Here is a 20,141-nt window from a genome sequence, read left to right as displayed (position 1 = left end):
GCCGGAGCAGAGGGCGGGCGAAAGTGTTGTGTTGCGTCGTGGCTGCAGCCCAGCATGCACCGCGGTTGCCATAGCGCTGGAGCGGAGGAGGGCGGAAGTGTTGCGTTGTGTTGTGTTGCTGCTGCAACCCGGCCGCATGTGTTGTCACACTCACCCGGATCATTAAAAATAAATATTAGAGTTTCGCAAAGGTAGCCGAGCTAACTTCATGTTGAACTGAGGGAAAGGTAACATAAAGGTCGAAAATTTCATGATTAAACCTTTAAGTTTGGCTTGCATTGATTGTCACCTGCGCATGGGCTTGTTCATCAGTTTACATTCGAAATGCCCCCTTTTCGGTTGACATCCACATTTTCTGTCGCTGTTTGTAAGGTGGCAGTTACATTCTATACTATCTAGTGTCACTTTGACACATATTGGTTAGGCCTTTATCATTATTTTATTGCCTGCATCTTTATTTTCGTAAACAGATGACTGCCCAGGAGGCCCGCCTGTGTGGGCTTCTACTCCGGGAACACTTCGGAGAGGTGGTGGAGAAGATCGGGACGCACCTCCTCAGGAGTGGGGCTCAGAACCTACGCACCATCGTCAATGAGAGTGGTACTCCGATCGACCTGGTATGTTGGAACATTATTAACCTCTAAAACGACCATTAAGGATGTCTTCAAAGTTAGACATACAATTACGCTGGTTGGTCCCAAGTTTGTAATAAGGACTTGCGTCCGAACAACAAGGCCTCCTTTCTCTCTATTTTCCAGGTGAAGAAGTCTCTGTGTGTGCTGATGAAGCATGGCGCATGCAGATTCAGCATAGGTCGCAAAGGACCAGGGAGTCCTGTGGAGTACCAAGCGAGCTGCGAGAGGATCTTGGGGATTCTGCGCTATCCACGCTACATATACACAGCCAAGACACTCTACAGTGATACGGGAGAGCTGATCATTGAGGAATTGCTTCAGCGGGGCCACATGACCATGAGCAGTATTGTGAAGATGGTGGCCGACCGACTCACCCACAACATGGAGGGTCAGTTCCTGAGACCTTCATGGAGTGACTTGTTTCAAATGTATCACTTTTTCTGATTGTCTCTGCAAGGCTATTAGTAATAATAATATATAATGGTTTTTTTTGTTGTTTTTTTAACTCTGCTAGAGGGTCGCAGCATAGAGTACAACGAGGTGGTCTCCACCTTCTCCAAGCTGGTCGAGACACACTTCCTGCAGCGATGTCCCCCGGTGTCGGAGGTCGTGCCACCGGTCAGCACCGCTCCGACGGTCCCCGGAGCCCCGGCGGCCCCCGTCAGCACCGGCCCCCCCACCCCCGAGAGCTTCTCCGACTGCTACTTGGTGCCTAGCGTTTCGCTGGCGGGCCGGGGCAAACGAAGGCGCTCTGGTGAGGACGTGGTCTTGGACCAGGGGACCACCAAGAAGGCCAAGACGGACCTCCAGGTGGGTGGGGGACGGGGACACCGCCTAGCGTTCAGAATCGTCTAAAGCCTGGGAAGCTCGTCATGATTTATTGTGTTGAGTTTTGGGTTTCAAGGTATTGTGTTATTTGTCTGAGAACATTATCCACATGCATTTTTATATATTTTTTTATCTGTCAAGCACACACTTGAATATCCGTGATAACCTCTTTACATGGCTGACACTGAAGATGGCTGACACTGAAGTCACCTGTGTACCTGTGCAGCTCATTTGAGCTGTTTTACTAAAGATTGGAGTTCAAAAGTACTTATTTAAGATTTTTTTTGAAAGGAGAATGCCCGCTAAAAAATCTAAAGAAGAGATGGATGAAATAAAGCAATCTCTGAGCAACATTCTACAAGAGATTGGCAAAATTGCCTCGCAGCAAACACAGATACTCAAGTTGTTTGAACAGGAAGACGGCCTCCAAAAGCAACTGGTCACTCTTAAAAACGAGAACCAAGAGAAGGATCGGGAAATAGTAAACCTGAAAGTCAGAATGGATGAATTGGAACAATACTCGCGCATTGATGATGTGATAATCACCGGATTGAAGACCAGACACCGCTCCTATGCAAACGTCACAGCCTCGGCTGCACCCGGAGGGGATTCCCCGCAGGCCGAGTTGGAGACGCTGGAGACCCAGGTCGTTCAATTCCTCAGTGGCAGGGACCTGCCTATTCAACACCAACACATCGCTGATTGTCACGTTTTCCCCCGCAAACAAACCAACGCGCAGCAGGCTCCGGCGATCATAATACGATTTGTGAGTAGAAAACACAAATCGGAGTTACTGAAGCAAGGACGCAAGCTGAAGGGGACCGGCGTTTACCTGAACGAGCACCTCACGAAAAAAAATGCGGATATTGCAAGAGAAGCCCGCAGACTCAGGAAAGAAAATAAGATAAAGTCTACGTGGACAAGGAATTGTAAAGTCTTCGTTAGACTTAATGGAGCCTCACCGGAGGAGGAAAAGGTGCTTATCATAAGGGAGATCAATGATCTGGAGCAGTATGATGAAACATAAAGGACGGCTTGTCTGTCACTGCAGCTGGCCTACTATGATCACCGTAAGGATCCATTATTCGTTATTTAAACATGGACCGTGTCTTCTCCAGTGTCTGGCAAAAAGTTATCCTTGTCTCTCAAGATACCCGCCCCACAGGTATGAATCTCTTCCTACTCTATGTCCTCTTCGGTCTCATTCCCTTTAGTCGCCGCAACAGTCTCTCATTCATTTAATCCATTTGAGCTCAATACGGTCAATGATGGAATTTATGAGACTTTCTTTAATCCTGATATGATTTATAATGCCACAAACTCTGCTAAACTGTCGTGTGATTATTTTACTGAATCACAGCTCAATATTATGTTTCATGAGGGGGTCAAAAATGTATTTTCTACTTTTCATTTGAATATCCGCAGTCTGCCTAAAAACTATGATTGTTTGAAACTATATCTATCAACACTGTCACACTCATTCTCAGTTTTAGCTTTTTCTGAAACATGGTTAAATGATGATTTTGCGAGTCTTTATCCTTTGTCGAACTATAATTCGACTCACTCCTGCAGAAACAACAGAACAGGAGGAGGTGTTTCTCTGTTTGTCTCAAATGTTTATAATTTCATCACAAGAAAGGATTTGAGTATTGAGTTCGATACAACCCTTGTGGAAACTGTATTTATCGACATTGCATTAGGTAATAAAAAAAACATTATAGTCGGTTGTATTTATAGGCCACCCGATTCAGATATAAATACGTTTAATGACGCATTGTATTCTACTTTAGAAATCATTAACAAGGAAAATAAATTGTGTGCATTATTTGGGGATTTCAATATTAACTTGCTCAAAGAGGATCTAGTATCCACAACAGTCTTTCTGAACACACTTTACTCTGTTAATTTTTATCCTTTAATTACAAAGCCATCTCGTATTACCAGATCATCAGAATCTTTAATTGACAACATTCTTTTTAATTCTCTGGATTATGAAATCACTTCGGGTTTATTGATGTGTGATATTTCAGATCATTTTCCGGTATTTCAGATTGTGCATGCTATTGATCCTCTTAATGCTAAAGGTACTAATTCCACTTCTGGCCAATTTCAATTTCGTAAGTTCAGCAGAAATAACCTGCAATCTTTCAAAACTGCCATCAGGTACGTCTCTTGGGATGAGGTTCTTGGGCTAAATGATGTTGATGCAGCTTATCATCTTTTCATAGCCCTTATTAATTCAGCTCTAGAATCATCTTTTCCGATGAGCAGCCATAAGTCTAAAATTAATTCTGCAAAAGGGAGACCTTGGATTACTGAAGATCTGAAGAAACGCTCCCGTAAAAAAAATAAACTCTATAGGAAAGCTATTACAAACTCCATCCCTTCTAACATAAAAACTTATAAGAAATATAAAAACAAATTTATAGCTGATATAAGGAAAGCAAAAAAAAAATATTATGCAGTAAAATTCACCCAAGCATCAAACGATATTAAGTCAACCTGGAACCTCATTAATCATTTGTTGAATCGCAAGAAATTGGCAGCAACTGCACCTACAGAGATGCGTGGGAAAGAGAGTGTCCTCTCTAACCCTAATGAAATAGCTGATGGCTTTAATACTTTTTTTGTTAATGTTGGCTCGGATCTGGCATCAAGTATCTTGGACACAAATGAGAACCCTTGTATCTTCATTAAGGGTCAATATTCTCCTCTCAATACCTTTGTACCTCCAACTTCACAGGAAGTCCATAATATCATAATGGAATTAAAGAATTCAGCGCCAGGTCATGATGGCATAAAGAGCATCTTGATCAAAGAAACCATTGATCATTTAATTCAACCGATATCTCATATTCTTTCTTTATCACTCCAATCTGGAATTATTCCCCTCGATCTAAAAATTGCTAAAGTTATCCCTGTCTTCAAAACAGGTGATACTCATGATTTTGGAAACTATAGACCTATATCAATCCTGCCTTGCATCTCTAAATTATTGGAGAAATTAGTTTATGCAAGAATATCCAACCACTTAACTGTAAATAAGATCCTATATGCTCACCAGTATGGATTCCTTAAAAAACATTCAACAGAGCATGCATTACTCGAGCTAACTAACTTAATTTCATCCGCCATGGATACTAGTAAGTTTGCCATTGGGATCTTTTTAGACCTAAGCAAAGCATTCGATACCGTTAACCACAGTATTCTGATTTCTAAATTAAATAGATATGGAGTGGACAATATTGCCCTGAACTGGTTTAAAAATTATCTATCTAACAGACAACAATATGTGTCGCTTAATGGCTATTCTTCTACCAAGTCAAGAATCATACATGGGGTGCCACAAGGTTCAATACTGGGCCCTTTATTATTTTTGATTTATATAAACGATTTAGCCATGTCTTGTAAACATCTTTTTCCTGTATTATTTGCTGATGACACTAATCTCATAGCAACTCATAATGACTTTAATTATTTGATTAACTGTGTAAATGATGAATTATTATCAATTGCCAAATGGTTTCAAATGAATAAATTAACACTTAACGTGAAGAAATGTAACTTTGTGATCTTTTGCAACATAAACAAGTCTTACCCTAAAGAACAAGCTAAAGTTTTCATTAATGGATCAGAAATTATGCAAGTAAAAGCTTCCACATTTTTGGGAATCTTAGTTGATGAAAGACTTAACTGGTCAAATCATATAGACTTGGTTTGCAAAAGATCCACGAAGATGATGGGCATATTAAGAAAAGTGTGTCCTCTAATTCATCCTTCTGCTCATTTAACGTTATATTATAGCTTTTTGTTTCCTTATTTGAACTACTGTAATCTGGTCTGGGCGGCTTCATATCCCAACCATCTCAAAAAATTATGTATCATTCAGAAGCGATTCTTAAGATTCATCTCACATTCAAACAGATATGCTCCATCAGCACCACTTTTCATAAATTATTCTATTTTGCCAATTCACAAATTAAATATCTATCAGATATGTTTATTCATTCACAAGTTTATTTACAGAAACCAAGATCTCCCTGAAAGCTTTCAGTCTTTGTTTACTCACTCATTTAACGTACATTCACATCGCACTAGACACAGCAATAATAACAACTTATCTTTACCCTTCTCCCGCACATCACATCACCAATTCAGTATGTCGTATAGAGGCCCTGCATTATGGAATGTTCTACCTCCCTTATTAATATCCTTATCATCCTACTCACTCTTCAAAAAGCAGCTTAAAACATCTTATCTTTTCATGAATCATCTTATTACTGAATTTTGTTTATTTTTTATTTATTTATGTACTTTGTCTCATTATTTTCTAAAGTTTATTTGTTAGCCTTATAAATTGTATTTGTTTGTGATTGTTGACAGGGGTGGAACTCTTGTACAAGCCCATTGGGCTTCGTTCCCTCCTTGCACCATTATTGTAATGTGTGCTAAATAAATAAACTAAACTAAACCTTTCTGATTACATAGGATTTGGATTCTGTATGAAAGGATATTTAAAATGAGTGAACTGTTTTGTATCTACTTCTCAGACACATGGAGACGAGGGTATCTACTGGCAGGTGAATTTTGAGAGGTTTCATCTCCACTTCAGAGACCAGACCATAATAAGCGCCGTGGCCAGCAAACTGGACCAGGTGAGGATTTCTTGTAGGATGTTGACTAACGTCCAGTGTAGATTAACTTTGTATCGCAAAGTCTTCAGACCAATGACCTTAATGAGTAAAAACCAGTACAAAAATACTAATTCAAATACATACACCATTGTACCTGTTATACATATACCGCTGTATGATGATAATCATTTTTCTTTGCATACTTATTAGGCATGGGAATCCCTTGGCACCTCACGATTCGATTCCGATTATGAGGTCAACGATTTGATTCTGAAGCGATTTATGTACATTTCCATGCGTGATTTTCAAAAATATATATATATCTGGGTTTGCTACTCAGAGTTTGCTAATCACTTCCTACTTTTGTGATGATCATTAAAGACATCAACCGATGAATTAACTTATCTAATATTTCATGAGAGAAAGCTTTTCACAAATATGACGTTGTATGAACAATGCAATAATCAATGCAGCTTGCATTATAACACAATATGGAAGCATGCAAAAAAATCAGTTTCAGTTTTATTTTATTTCTAATCTTTCTTTTCTATGTCATCAAAGGAAAAGCTGCTCTTGAATTAGAAGGAGTTCTTGTGTCTGGCTGTGAGTTTGCACGCATGCTATGCGTAGGCTGAATCGCAATCGTGTCAAGACAAATCAAATTGGCCAACAATACACACTGAAGATAAATTCAATGATTTTAATATTACAAAAATTATCCCCCCTGGCGAACAGAATGTTGCAGCAGGCAAAAAAAAAAAAGCTAGAATTGCGAGGAATCGATTATTTTTCCCACCCCAAATACTTATAGTGCACCAATGAAGCCTCATCTATATGTGTCTGTGTCCACCCCAGACGAGCAGTGAGATAGTGAGAACCATGCTGAGGATGAGTGAGGTGACCACCACCCCCTCTGCCAGCTGCACCCAGGCCCTGTCAGCCAATGAGGTCTTCAGGTCCCTGCCAGCCAACTACAGCATCAGCCGGCCCATCTTGGACCAGTACCTCACACTGCTGGTTGATGACCCGGTAACACTGAACTAGATTCATATAAATGCAATGTTAAACACTGTTTCTGTTGGTCGGTTACTCAGTTTGTGTGTTTATTTTGTTCTATACTCAATATTGGGTACATTTGACATATTATGCATGCATACACGTATATTTGTAGCTTCCCTAATGATATCCTCCTTTCTAGATGGAGTTTGTGGGGAAGACGGGAGACAGCGGAGGAGGAATGTATGTCGTCAGTATCCTTTTGATCTAGGAGGGAACCACGCTGTGATGGGATTCACGCTGGGAATTATTTTCTTATAAAGGTGTGATATCGTGCTTTTTTGACTTTTCCCTTTGCTTTTCTGTTAAAAGGCCTATATATACATGTTTTTTATATGCTGAGCCAGAAAAATCTAAGTCCGAGGCAGGGGGAGTATTCGTGCCCACCGAGAACGCCCCTCAATAAGTGCGTGAAACAGATCGTTTGTGCTCAAGTTTTTGCACTCAGACTGATGTTTACGCGGGGGTGTGAATTTGCCGACAGACACGCAAAGCGTTCGACCGATAGCAAAAGGGTTGGCGTGCTGACCAATCACAGCAGACTGGGCTACTCGGGAGGGGGGCCTTAAAGTGACATGATACTAAACAAAGTTTTTGAAGGACGCTGAAATTGGTTTTGCAAAAATGAACAGTGTGAGAATGATAAGGGGTATTTCTAACATGCAGCAATGTAACCCTATTCTACTAGGTTGCCCAAATCGTATTATTATCCCTCAAATAGCATGCTATGGGATCTTTAACTCATGGCACTAGATCTGCACAAAGCGCTGACCATCCTGGCGAGGGCCACACTCGAGTCCGTGGTACAGGAGAAGTACGCTGCTTTGTAGACCGCCCATGGTGGTTTCTTTCTAAGCGATTTGAAATATGCCATTTAAGGAGCAATTTATTCCACCCACCGTCTTTTCTTCTATTCATTCCAATCACAGGTTTGGCTCCCGGTCTGCACGCATCTTTCGTCTGTTACTACGGAAACGCCATCTGGAGCAGAAGCAGGTGGAGGACTTTGCGATGATCCCAGCCAAAGAAGCCAAAGACATGCTGTACACATTGATGTCAGAGAACCTGGTGCTCCTTCAGGTACATCTACCTAACCAAACCATCCAGAGAAGGCCTTCCTGCCTCCCATTCCCTTGAGACACTGTTCAATGAGTCGGTGAATGGGTTTTTGGATTACACAACCGTTCAAAAGTGTGAGGTCACTTAGAAATGTCCTTATTTTTTAAAGAAAAGCACTGTTTTTTTCAATGAAGATAACATTAAATTCTTCAGAAATACAGTCTAGACATAGTTAATGTGGTAAATGACCACTCTAGCTGGAAACGGCTGATTTTTAATTGAATGTCTACATAAATGTACAGAGGGCCTTTTCCAGCAACCATCACTCCTGTGTGCTAATGGTACATTGTTTAGCTAATTGTGTTAAAAGGCTATTTGATGATGAGAAAACCCTTGAGCAATTATGTTAGCACAGCTGAAAACTGTTGAATAAAGGTATGAGATTTCATGGAAAACATGAAATTGTCTGGGTGACCCCCAAACTTTTGAAAGGCAGTGTATGATTTTTGATTCCAGGAACTCCCCAAGACCCCGGACCATGCCCCCTCCCGTACCTTCTACCTGTACACTGTCAACCAGCTGGCTACTGCTAGGATGTTGCTGCAGCACTGTTACAAGGTAAATGACCACATAACGTTGTGGATGTCACAGCATCGTGTTGTTGGCCAAATGGGCTCAGTTGGACTCCTGTTTGAGGTATTGGCTCTTCCTCCCTTTAGGCCGTGGCCAACCTCATAGACCGCCGCTTGTTCCAAACCAAGGAGAGCAAGTAAGTGAAAGAACACAGCCAGGGCTTCTCACATCCATATCTCAAAAACCGAATTATCCCGGAGCCTGGATCCTTTTAAAGCACAGACTAGGACCTCTTTGGCACCTCAGCACATGTATTGATTGGCTGTTGTCCGGACTGACAGGCGTCTGCTGGAGAAGTCCCAGCGAATCGAGGCCATCATGGCGTCATTGCAGGCCAGCGGTGCGGAGCCTGAGCAGCTTACTGAGGTGGAGGAGATGATCAGCGCCCCTGAGAAGCAGCAGCTGGAGTCACTGAGACACCATATCAACAAGTAGGAGCAGAGCCCCACTGGACCTAGGAACTAGGGCTGTCCCTTAATGCTCCACTATCCAGTAGTCTTTCAGCAAAGTCGACCAAGTGTCCATTAGTCGCTGATAAAGTAAAAATAAAAACAAAGCCCTCCCTGACATGGCTGTTAACATTAACGCTCCCGCGATGGAGAGTCATACATGGAAACGGAACTGACACACGCCTGGCGTTCATAGTATACTGTACATGCCCACCGGACAACGTATCAACACTAACCGCTGTCCCCACGCTGCTCAGACACACGCACCACTCATTAAATAAGAACAGTTTTTTTACTTCGTTTTTTTGGACGACCGGCAAGCTTTCTTCTTTTTTGCTTTTAAATCAAGTTGCTTGCATTTTTACGGTACATAAATATGATTCACTCAACATTCATTGTCGGTGCCATTCATTTGGCGGCCCGCATTGTTTGTGTGCTTGTTGCAATTATATTTGTTAATTATAACAAATTATTATTTTAGTGTGATCTGTAATGGTGCAATGTTTAACAGTGTTTATTTACTATCTCACACACAAAGCTCTTCACTCTGAACAAATCCCCCATGCCACTGTCACTACAGTGTATATGTTGTTGGCTCAATAACGGGTGTAGTGATTTCCTTATTCTAATCTGTTTATCTCCAGGTTGGATTCTGCAGAGAACCAGGTGGATGAGACCATCTTCCTGCTCAAGTCTTACGTGGCCTCCACTGCTAGGATCACACGGTGATGGCGTTACTGTCGGGACTTTAATCTCCATCGTTCTTATTCAGATGAAGCTTCTCGCTACCTTCTGATATTGTGGTTGTTTATCAGTTTGTTTTTGCTTTTGACCTTTTTCTTTCAGTTACAATACAGTTGTATATCTTCAGCTGAATGAAGGTAAAACCAAGAGCATCTGTTCAAACTCTTTTTAATTTCGACAACAGACGGACAGAGACAGTGAGACAGACATAGGACAACGTAATGTGCTGAAATGTAAAATGATGTCTGAATATTAAATAAAAGGACAATTGTTTAATGCACTTGAGTCAAAAAACAAAGTAGAAAAAGTTATTTACATAAGTGCCCCCGACCCTATGAATAGTGGGTAGTGCATTCCTGTCGGACCTCCAACGTCCCCTGGTCCTGGAGGTCCTAGTTGAGGCGTAGAGCTCTGGATCCCAGACCTAGCGCTGTGACGGACCCGGGACTGTCATTGGCAGCATGTGGGAAGGACCACTCGGGTAACCATCACAACCGTTGTCATGGCAGCAGACCGCTTCACTCCTCCTGGGTCTCCTCTTCCTCGGGCTGTTTCCGTGTGAAGAAGCCCAGCTTCATCACGAGAGACACCGGGGCATTAATGATCACAGCCATCAATGAAAGGAGCCACTGCTTCTGCAGTGCTACTCATCCTATAATATCTTATATATATCTTATAGGATGAGTAGGACAAAGAATCGACAAGTTATGTAGAACCATTTAAAACGGATTGGGTAAAAGCCATTTAAACGTACCTTCCATAATACAAAGATGATTAGCGCCAATAAGAGCAAGCCTCCAATAATGCTACCGATCAGAATCCAGAGTGAGATGGGAATGGCGCGCCCCTTGAGCACCTCCAAGACCGTCTTGATGGTGGAAAGAGGAGGATGGAGACAAATATACCTATTTTAATACTTTTCTCTTTCTATCATGCGTTTCGTTATTTAAAAAGGTACACTAACTACATGTGAAATAAAAGGGAAAACAATCCTTCAGAGATTCCAATGTTTGTCATTTATTATTGCACTTGATTTCTTTAACTTTACTGGTTGCAAATTGTTGCAAGTTTAATCTGAATACGAGCCCTGTGAAAAGACAGATAGACCCTTCTCCCAGAGGCATCGTAGGATCCATCTACTTATGGATCTACTTATTTAATGTACCAGGGCACGGGCAGCAGACTAAACTATTGAAGATAAGCCTAGTACCCATGCCCGTTATAAATTAGTAACAGACCCATAATAAGTGTTATGACATAAACCTATGATTGTCCTAAATTATATATCACTGTTGAAAAACAACGCTTTCTTTTCTAATCAAATTATTATTTGAATGGGAGATATCATTTTGTGCCACTGATGGGAGAATGAAACAATCCTCTTTGGCTCCAAGGCCTGGTGTATGAGTGGTCAGGTTTACCCTGTGTATTGATGGCTAGCTGTGAGGGAGAAACACACCACCCTTTGCGTTCGCTCCTTACCTCTCTCCAGACAGCGCCTGCCCCCAGGGTGATGAGGTGACTCTCCTGGGCTGCCAGGCGATAAGTGCCGACTACCTTTACTGACTTGTACTTGGCCTAGTGAGGGAAACAGAGACCGATGTCACTAGAGCTGGGGGTGTCTGGTGACAAATGCAAGTTGTACCTGTACCTGTTGTGGCTCTCTTAACAAGACAAAAACAGTGTCTGTGTGAGTGTGTGTGTCTCACTTTTCTGAAGAATTCGTCTTGAACCCTGCGACTGACGCGAATAAGGACTTCCTGTCCTTTCAGGAGCTGCCGCACGTCACACACCACCTCTACGCACCAGGACCTGCTGCAGTTCTGCACACAGAAACGGGCCCACACTTACAGTCTAGTACTAAAGGCACATGCTGTTGTCTGTGAAACCAAAGGCTGCTGCTCACCAGAATGTCATTCTGCAGCATGTCTTCAGGGTGGAGGGGCCGTACGTCTCTCTGCCTGCCCTTCAGCCGGGCCAGATCGCTCACTACACTGCAGTTCACCCCAGTAGCCTGCAGGAGGGGTAGTGAGGGACCGTCACGATAGATCTGCACAAACGTCACTCACAGAGAACAGAGTTCTCTCCCTCTGGATCGCTTTCACTGTCTCTCACCCACACAGAAAGGAGAGAGTACCCCTCTCTAACCGTGTTCGAGTCGTATCTATTTCTCTCTGTCCCACACATAGACACATACAGGGAGCCACAGAGAACTACTCACGTTGTGGAAGAAGACCTCAGTGACGTTCATAAACACTCTGTCCCCCGCGGCCACCGCGGGCAGGTTCAGCCGCAGCTCCATGTTGTTCACCGCGTAGCAGCCCAGGTTCTGCAGCTACACACACGCACACGTGCAAACGCACACGCACCCACACACACGTACAAATGCACGGGCACACACACACACACACACACACAGTCATTCACACACACCCTCACTAAATTTATATTGTGGTCCCAAGCCCTAATTAGGGACTATATTTCATAAGGTATTAATAAGGAATGTGATTGAAGGCACATCTAATGAGCATGTGGTTTACGTGTGTATCGATGAATTGAATGATGCCAAGGGCCCAGCCTTTACCTTGAAGTTGGTGTAGAACTCAGGCCCTACGGCCTCGGACATCGTCCTGGAGGGGTGGACCTCGTAGCGGTTCAGCTTGGAGTCACTGCAACAGAAAGAAAGCTAGTAAGGGTTGAAATGCCCTGGATGTATCAAATGGATCCCGATAGTGTATGTTTGAGCAACACACCTGCTGACGAACAGGTCTGGCTCGTACTGGACAAAGCTCTGCAGCTGGACGCTGTTGTCCGCCAGAGTGTCCTCTTGCTCAACACTGTCGCTGCAAGCAGAGAACCACACGCGGGGCCAGAGGTCAGCACGCATGTCACGGCAGAGCGTCTGTACATATAAGGTGTAAGGCAGCGTGATGGAAGCTACCTGGCCGCATTGAGCTTCATCTGGACCCGGCTGTGTAGCGACGTACAGCTGAACTCGAACTCCAGCATGAAGTCTACCTGGAGGTGGAGAGAGAGACAAGGGTAAATGGGCATGTTGAGTGTAGCCTCATGACTTAACTGTTTGTGTTATAAGCCTCCACCTACCTTGGACTGGGACCGGAACACAGGGTAGCTGACGTTACAGGAGTGACTGTTGGACCCCAGCGCTGTGCACTCAATCTTAAACTGAGTGTCGTCCTGCGACCGCAAGGAGCAGAGAGATGAGTAGTCTGCTAATGTTGATGTCAATACTAATATCTTTTCACAGATTGATTACTAAATACTGTGCTGGTATGTGCTGTGTAGTGTCATCCTTGTAGTAGTTAACGTGCAAGCAAACCCCTTGTTTGATCGAATTTAAACATTGAGATATAAAATAAATGTGTTTTGGGCTAAGAGTTCTGGGAAGAAGTGGGCGTGTTATCCCCATGGATACGACAGAGGGCAACTTCGTGATACTGTGTTTGTGTATGAACATTATAATGAGCATTGCTGCAAATTAATGTTGTTGTACTATAAGTGCAACACCATGCTACGAACGTGGTGTTGCACTATGAACAAGATACGAACATATTTAAGCAAAGGTGGATGAGTTTGGCTTGATGTGTGTTTGTGTGTGTGGTTGTGTGTAAGTGTGTGACTACATGCATTTGAGTTTGGTGTTCCATCATCTGTGCATTAGTAGGTTTGCTTGTGTGCTTGTGTGTCTGTGAATGTGTGTGCGCGCTTGAATGAATGTGTGTGTGGCAGCTAATGCTAACTAGCGTACCCTGATGCTAAGGCTTGAGAAGTGCAGGTTGCGTGAGTAGTGCAGCACCAGGCTGGAGTTGTACGCATTCTCCAGCTTGTTGTGGAGCTGAACCTCCACGGCCAGCCGTCTGCGGGGGCTCCGGATCACGTAGGGCTTGTGCCTGCCAAAAACAACCAGTAAGTACAGCCTGATGGCACCACCTGGTCAGGGGCTGCCGGAAGGTGTATGTGTGTGTGGGTGGGTGCGTGCGTGCGTGCGTGCGTTATTGCGTGCGTGCGTGTGTGTGTGTGTGTGTGTACCTGGTCCCAGAGATATCCATGTGTGCGTTCAAGACCAGGTCTGTGGTGCACACGTCATCCTCACCACAATCCTTAAAGAAAGGGATCTGGAGAGATGTGAGAGAGTGAGGGAGACAATAATACATTTACTGGTTTGAACTGAACATAGCGTCCATAGTGAGGATGACATCCTGATCCTCGGATGAGAAGGGTCCACTCACAAACTTCTTGACGGTGGTGGGCCAGCCCTCGTCCAGCACCGGGCCGCTCTCCGTGTTGTTGATTTTGTAACGCAACGAGAAGCTGATTGGACGGATATAGTCAGCGGTGTCCTGTCAACAGAGACACGGTCATTCACAGATGTGAATGTCTGGGCTAGTAGCGTGCGGTGACTCTAAATTTCAGTTGGGCAGAAACTACTGGCGTATGACCACAACCACAATTTATATGTTTTTTTAATATGTACATAATATATACATATGTAATATTGTATTATATATATATGCTTCACATCACTCACACCCATGGTCCATAATTCCCCTCGTCCTGTGCACACTTAAACCAGTGTTTCTCTTTGAGCAACCACATAGCCATTTTTTGCTTTTCATACCATGCTCGGGAGAAAGTTCTGTTGTAAATTTTCCCCCTTTCCTTCATTTGTTGGATAATGTTTATATCCGGTCTGTCTGGGCCAAGTTGTTTGATGGCTTTACTTCTCTTCCAATTTGAACCTCTCAAATGTTTTTTTTTAACAGAAACTCAGCACTGTTAATCACAGGTGCAACACCACTCGCCATATCTGCATCTGATATAGGAACGACGGAAGACGCTGGCGGAATAATTTGAGTTAAAATAACAACAGTTATAGAATATATGACCATGGGGCAGACTACTTTACGACCATATAGGCGCCTTTCAGCGCAGATTGCAATTCTTATTGCAGCCTGCAGGGTTATGCGATTAACATACGGAAGAACGCAGTCGCTGAGCTGCCCTGCCCCAACACTGCATGACACGTTAAACTCAACTACAATCACCACCATCATCCAAAATTTGATGTTAACAGACCAAAAATAGTCGGAAAGCCTACAGAAAGTAAAGATAGTTAATTGGAAAATCACATTATTAAAAATAGAGTTGGCTCAATGATTAGCTGAGGAACAATTTTTTTGGGAGCATGCTTTTGCAAGTAGTTCACTGCCCCACCTGCCCATATAGACGGCAAGCGCCTGGCATGGGGTATTGGGTTGTAGGATTATTCACTTATGTATCAGGTTGTACTCCCTCTCACGTGTCCCCACACAGGCTTCCTTCTATCTCTGACTTTCAGCCCACTATTTTGATATTTTTCCCTTTGGGTTAGTCCTCAATCCTCTCTTCCCCAGCCCCTTGAAGCTGTCGCTGTGAAAGAAACGCAATAAGAGGAAACCTGCCGTGACTATTAATGTGGTGTTGGGTGTGTACAGCAGCACTCACATAGACGTGGAAGGGAAGGCTGTAGCAGAGCATATGTCCCGTCTGAATCCCAACCACCATCTGCGTCTGTCGCTGGGAGTTGTCATCAAACAGCGCCCGGGCCGACAGCTTCCTGTCGTCCAGCATGGCCGTGATCCACAAGGCTGAGGCAGAGCACACACAGCCCGGAGCGTCAGAATAAAAAGAACCAGCTCAATCAGAAAGGCTTTTAAAGGTCCCATGGCATGAAAATCTCACTTTATGAGGTTTTCTAATATTACCGAAATATGAGTTCCCCTAGCCTGCCTATCGTCCCCCAGTGGCTAAAACTTGCGTTCGGTTTAAAATGAGCAATAGGTATCCTGCTCGCCTTTGAAAAAATAGAAGCTCAGGCGCGCTGATTTGGGGCCAAGTTACCTCCCCTTTCTCTGCCTTGCCCGCCCAGAGAATTTGGCCCGCCAATGAGACAATGAGCTACGACCGTGCAAGCCACGTGTGTGTGTGTGTGTGTGTGTGTGTGTGTGTGTGTGTGTGTGTGTGTGTGTGTGTGTGTGTGTGTGTGTGTGTGTGTGTGTGTGTGTGTGTGTGTGTGTGTGTGTGTGTGTGTGTGTGTGATTACACACACTGTAACGCAAGTGTTGTACACTTCTTTGTTATTTGGATAACCGTTCTGCTGTTGGTGTTATGGCACATAACACGTCTGTACTTTGAAGTCTCCGGTATTTCCACAATGAGACTCGTAGTGGGGGTTACCTTGGCCATGGTTGAGAAGGAATTGGGGGAACGGAACTTTGGCTTTGACTCCCTGAAGTACATGAACCACGACATGGAGGAGAAAGGGATTATTGCCCGAGATTATCTCCCGCTTGAGCCCCGCGTCCCGCTGCCCGCTGCCAAGGAACCACCGCCTTGGCGCTGCCCGCTGCAGGAGGCAGTGGTGCCTAAGCGCTGCCCACTGCCCGCTGCTTAGGCGTTGGTCCCTCGGCAGCGAGGCTCCGGCGGGAGACAATCGCTGTCAACAAACGCGGGCAACAATCCCTTTCTCCTCCATGTCGTGGTTCAGCCTACTTTAGAACGGGACGTTCTCCGACGCAGTCGTTTGAGATTCATAATATCGTCTTGAGGCGCACACAAGTGATAATATATATTATAGGATATAGATATCTATGTATAATATGATATTATTTAGATATAGAGCTCCAAATATTCTAGTGTTCTAGAATATTTACAGCACACGGTCAAAGGCTGTGTGCGCCTCGGCATTGCGATACATCCACTGTAAACGGAGTGCATGGTACCGTGGCCGCAAGCTGCTCAGGGCCACACCCCCACCCTCCTCCTTGACCCGCCTCTCTCCTCCTCATTTGCATTAAAGCTACATACACCGAAACGGCGCGTTTGGGGAAAGCTCAATGTGCGACTGGCTCGTAGTGGCTGTAATTCTGCACCAAGGCGGAATTTCGGGAACGTCTTCGAATAATGTGTTAGGTGCCCACTAATATCTATATTAAAGCATCCATAAAGTAGCATGCCATGGGACCTTTAAGAAAGCTTTCACATACAAGGATTGGTCAATTGGGGCTGAGATACAAGAAACATTATGAGATAGGAAAAAGATATGAAGGAATCTATGCAATATAAGGTAAATATATAGGTATGGAGGTAGCGAAGCTACTATTCACAAAGTATGGAGGTCCTGAAGCTACTGTTCACTGGGTATGGAGGTAGCGACGTTACTGTTCACTGTATGGAGGTAGTGACGTTATTGTTCACTATGGAGGTCCTGAAGCTACTGTTCACTGGGTATGGAGGTAGCGACGTTACTGTTCACTAGGTATGGAGGTAGCGACGTTATTGTTCACTAGGTATGGAGGTCCTGAAGCTACTGTTCACAAGGTATGGAGGCAGCGACGTTACTGTTCACTAGGTATGGAGGTACCGAAGCTGTTGGCCTGGGTTCCTGGAGACCGGGACACAGCCAGGAAGCAGGCGGTGGCGTTGAGGCAGGCCGAGTCACGGCTGCCCCTCTGGCAGGTCTTCTGGATCACGTTGATGGAGTGGGGCTGGAAGTCCAGGCTCACGTTGACCTGGACGATGCTACGGGAGCTTGGGGGGGGGGGGGGGGGGGGGGGAATAAAGCATGAGACTAGAGACTATTGGGAACCAAATGATGATCGTTCCTGGAAGATTTTAAGTTACAGCATTCAGTAAACTTCCACAATATTGTCACTCCAATAAAGAAATTAGCACAATCATATATTATTGATTTACCTTTCTGCAATAAACTCCAACTAAACCATCTCTCACTAAAGCTTCCCTAGCAGCTAGAGAGGTCCAGCCCCTTTCGGGGACTCTCTATGGTCTACCATCCCTCCCCCCTCCCCTCCAGCCCTGTCCCACTCCGCTGACCCACCTGAGCAGCACAGCGCTGCCCTGGGCCCCCACGGCCAGGTCTATCAGCTCGTCTCCATCCATGTCCAGACGGGCGCTCACACCGCGGCCAAAATACCGCAGTGACGGGGAGATGTCGACGGCTGCGATGCGCTGCGGGCAGACAGAGACCAGAGTGGCAGAGGGGTTTAGTGTCTAGATGTTTGGATCGGTCTTCTGGGCCTGAGCTGAGCAGATCATACCTGTTTGTAGTCGTGGGAGATGTAGATGTTGTCTCCGTGGTAGAGGTACACCGCCCCCCGGTGGTCGTCCTCCAGCGGCGCACCCACCAGCAGGTCGCTGAAGCCGTCGTGGTTGAGGTCGGGTGCGGCGGCCATGGCGTAACCGAACCGGGCGTCCTGGGTCCTGACCACCGCCTTCAGGGTCCCATTCAGCACAAACACCCCCTCCTGGGAGAGAGGAAGAGAGGAGGAGCAGAAAGAGCAGGAGGAGGAGGACAGGACGGAGGAGCAGGAGGACAGGAGGAGGAGGAGAAGCAGGAAGAGCAGGAGGAGGAGGTGGAGGAGCAGGAGGAGGAGGAAGAGGAGGACAGGAGAAGCAGGAGGACAGGAGGAGGAGGAGGAGCAGGAAGAGCAGGAGGAGGAGGTGGAGGAGCAGGAAGAGGAGCAGGAGGAGGAGGAAGAGGAGGACAGGAGAAGCAGGAGGACAGGAGGAGGAGGAGGAGCAGGAAGAGCAGGAGGAGGAGGTGGAGGAGCGGGAAGAGGAGCAGGAGGAGGAGGAAGAGGAGGACAGGAGGAAGAGGAGGAGGACAGGAGGAGTAGGAAGACATAAGACGCAGGACAGGAGGAGAGGAGGAGGAGCAGGAGGACAGGAGGAAGAGGAGGAGGAGCAGGGGGAGGAGCAGGAGGCAGGAGGAGCAAGAGAAGGAGGAGGAACAGGAGGACAGGTTTAGCAGGAGGACAGGAGGACAAGAGGAGCAGGAGGAGGAGGAGCAGGAGGACAGTAAGACAGAGGAGCAGGAGGAGCAGGAAGACAGGACGGCAGTTATTAGGATAAATTATGTTTTAAAACATGAATTGACCTCAACCGTGTAGTTGAGAATCTGAGATAAAAAAAATTGGACATAATCGATGCTATTTGTTTGTCATATATATTACCCATTTTCTATTGTTTTGTTTTCATGGTCATGGAAACAATCCGCTCCATACAATAATCCCTTCTGCCCCTGGGCGGTTCTCCTCCTTACCCCATTAAACGTGTAGATGTAAACTCTGCCAGCCTCTTTATTCCCGGAGCCCAGGAACATGGGAGCTGCAACCAGCAGCACATCCGTGATGCCATCCTGGTCAATATCCAGCCCACACACCTCACTGCCGTAGTACGATCCAATCTGGACACACAGGGACCACAGCGAGGGAGACGCGTTACTGCACTTCTTCACCAATAGGGGGCAGACTTGCTCTGTTTGTTATAAACCAAACCAAGTTCAACGTCAACCAATACGTTAGACAAACGGGCCGCAGGATAACAGGCGCTACCTGTTCTCCGTTCAGAGCCTGAACGATGTCCACGTCCCCGTCGTTGCTCAGCTCAAACAGGATGACTTTACCCTTGTGTTTGAACCGAGGGGCCCCGGCCACGTACAGCCGCCTCCAGTCCCCCACAATCACAGAGGACACGGTGTAGCCTATAGACACACACACACACACACACACACACACACACACACACACACACACACACACACACACACACACACACACACACACACACACACACACACACACACACACACACACACACACACACACACGCACGCAAAAAGACATACACACATTTATATTTTGTGAGTGTTTTCAAACCTCTGTGAGGTACAGGACAAAGCCCAAAATACTTTACATGTATCTTACACAAGTCTGAGTCAGACAATCCGACATATAATGCATAATCAGTAGCGCACTAGTCAGAGTGCCAGAACCTCAGGCACCTAGATAAGCAGCGTGGTTCTTGAGCTCCAGGGGGAACTCAGACTCGAAGGCCTCCCTGGGGGGCATGATGCGCCCGTTCACCCCCTCCTTCAGCACTCCTCCGTCCCAGTCGTAGGCGCCAACCATGCCAAACAGGATCCCATCCTGAAAACAGCAGGGGGGGACGGGGGACGGGAGAGACAGGCTTTGATGTCAGACTGGTCACCAGAGCAGACTATTCAAATTACTACCTGATAGTCA

General features: G+C 45.4%; 2 protein-coding genes across 4 annotated transcripts in view; one reads left to right on the top strand and one right to left on the bottom strand.

The window, feature by feature from the left end:
- The first annotated feature begins 22 nt into the window (after nt 1-22).
- polr3c (polymerase (RNA) III (DNA directed) polypeptide C) lies at nt 23-11,339 on the top strand. Of its 2 annotated transcripts, none has more exons than XM_056602706.1 (13): nt 23-238; nt 471-617; nt 759-1,023; nt 1,150-1,445; nt 6,014-6,118; nt 6,953-7,126; nt 7,296-7,347; nt 7,907-7,967; nt 8,083-8,233; nt 8,729-8,830; nt 8,932-8,981; nt 9,127-9,276; nt 9,939-11,339. In XM_056602706.1, exons 2-13 carry the CDS (start codon nt 471-473, stop codon nt 10,021-10,023), a joined length of 1,638 nt encoding a protein of 545 aa, XP_056458681.1. In that variant the 5' UTR covers nt 23-238; the 3' UTR covers nt 10,024-11,339. The 2 variants fall into 2 exon arrangements, with proteins under 2 accessions (XP_056458681.1, XP_056458680.1); XM_056602705.1 differs by having other exon boundaries at nt 23-227; nt 9,939-11,334.
- Nucleotides 9,906-20,141, bottom strand: part of itga10 (integrin, alpha 10) — a 46,219-nt gene continuing 35,983 nt past the window's right edge. Inside the window, exons 11-30 of one of the 2 annotated variants that reach the window (XM_056602704.1) lie at nt 19,901-20,045; nt 19,452-19,600; nt 19,160-19,303; nt 18,156-18,362; nt 17,936-18,066; nt 17,462-17,628; nt 15,544-15,686; nt 14,289-14,399; nt 14,089-14,174; nt 13,808-13,949; nt 13,144-13,236; nt 12,980-13,056; nt 12,792-12,881; nt 12,623-12,707; nt 12,260-12,373; nt 11,945-12,052; nt 11,748-11,861; nt 11,521-11,616; nt 10,793-10,906; nt 9,909-10,610 (exon numbers count right to left, since the gene is read on the bottom strand). In XM_056602704.1, the coding sequence (XP_056458679.1) occupies nt 10,557-10,610; nt 10,793-10,906; nt 11,521-11,616; nt 11,748-11,861; nt 11,945-12,052; nt 12,260-12,373; nt 12,623-12,707; nt 12,792-12,881; nt 12,980-13,056; nt 13,144-13,236; nt 13,808-13,949; nt 14,089-14,174; nt 14,289-14,399; nt 15,544-15,686; nt 17,462-17,628; nt 17,936-18,066; nt 18,156-18,362; nt 19,160-19,303; nt 19,452-19,600; nt 19,901-20,045 (2,370 nt within the window). In that variant the 3' untranslated portion in view covers nt 9,909-10,556. Of the gene's footprint in view, nt 10,907-11,520; nt 11,617-11,747; nt 11,862-11,944; nt 12,053-12,259; nt 12,374-12,622; nt 12,708-12,791; nt 12,882-12,979; nt 13,057-13,143; nt 13,237-13,807; nt 13,950-14,088; nt 14,175-14,288; nt 14,400-15,543; nt 15,687-17,461; nt 17,629-17,935; nt 18,067-18,155; nt 18,363-19,159; nt 19,304-19,451; nt 19,601-19,900; nt 20,046-20,141 lie in introns of both variants that reach the window. The other variant, XM_056602703.1, reaches the window with a different exon arrangement.

The sequence above is a fragment of the Gadus chalcogrammus genome, chromosome 11, assembly GCF_026213295.1.
Source record: "Gadus chalcogrammus isolate NIFS_2021 chromosome 11, NIFS_Gcha_1.0, whole genome shotgun sequence".
Taxonomy (NCBI): domain Eukaryota; kingdom Metazoa; phylum Chordata; class Actinopteri; order Gadiformes; family Gadidae; genus Gadus; species Gadus chalcogrammus.
Note: the sequence above shows the minus strand (reverse complement) of the source record. Positions and strands in the feature narration are given on the sequence as shown.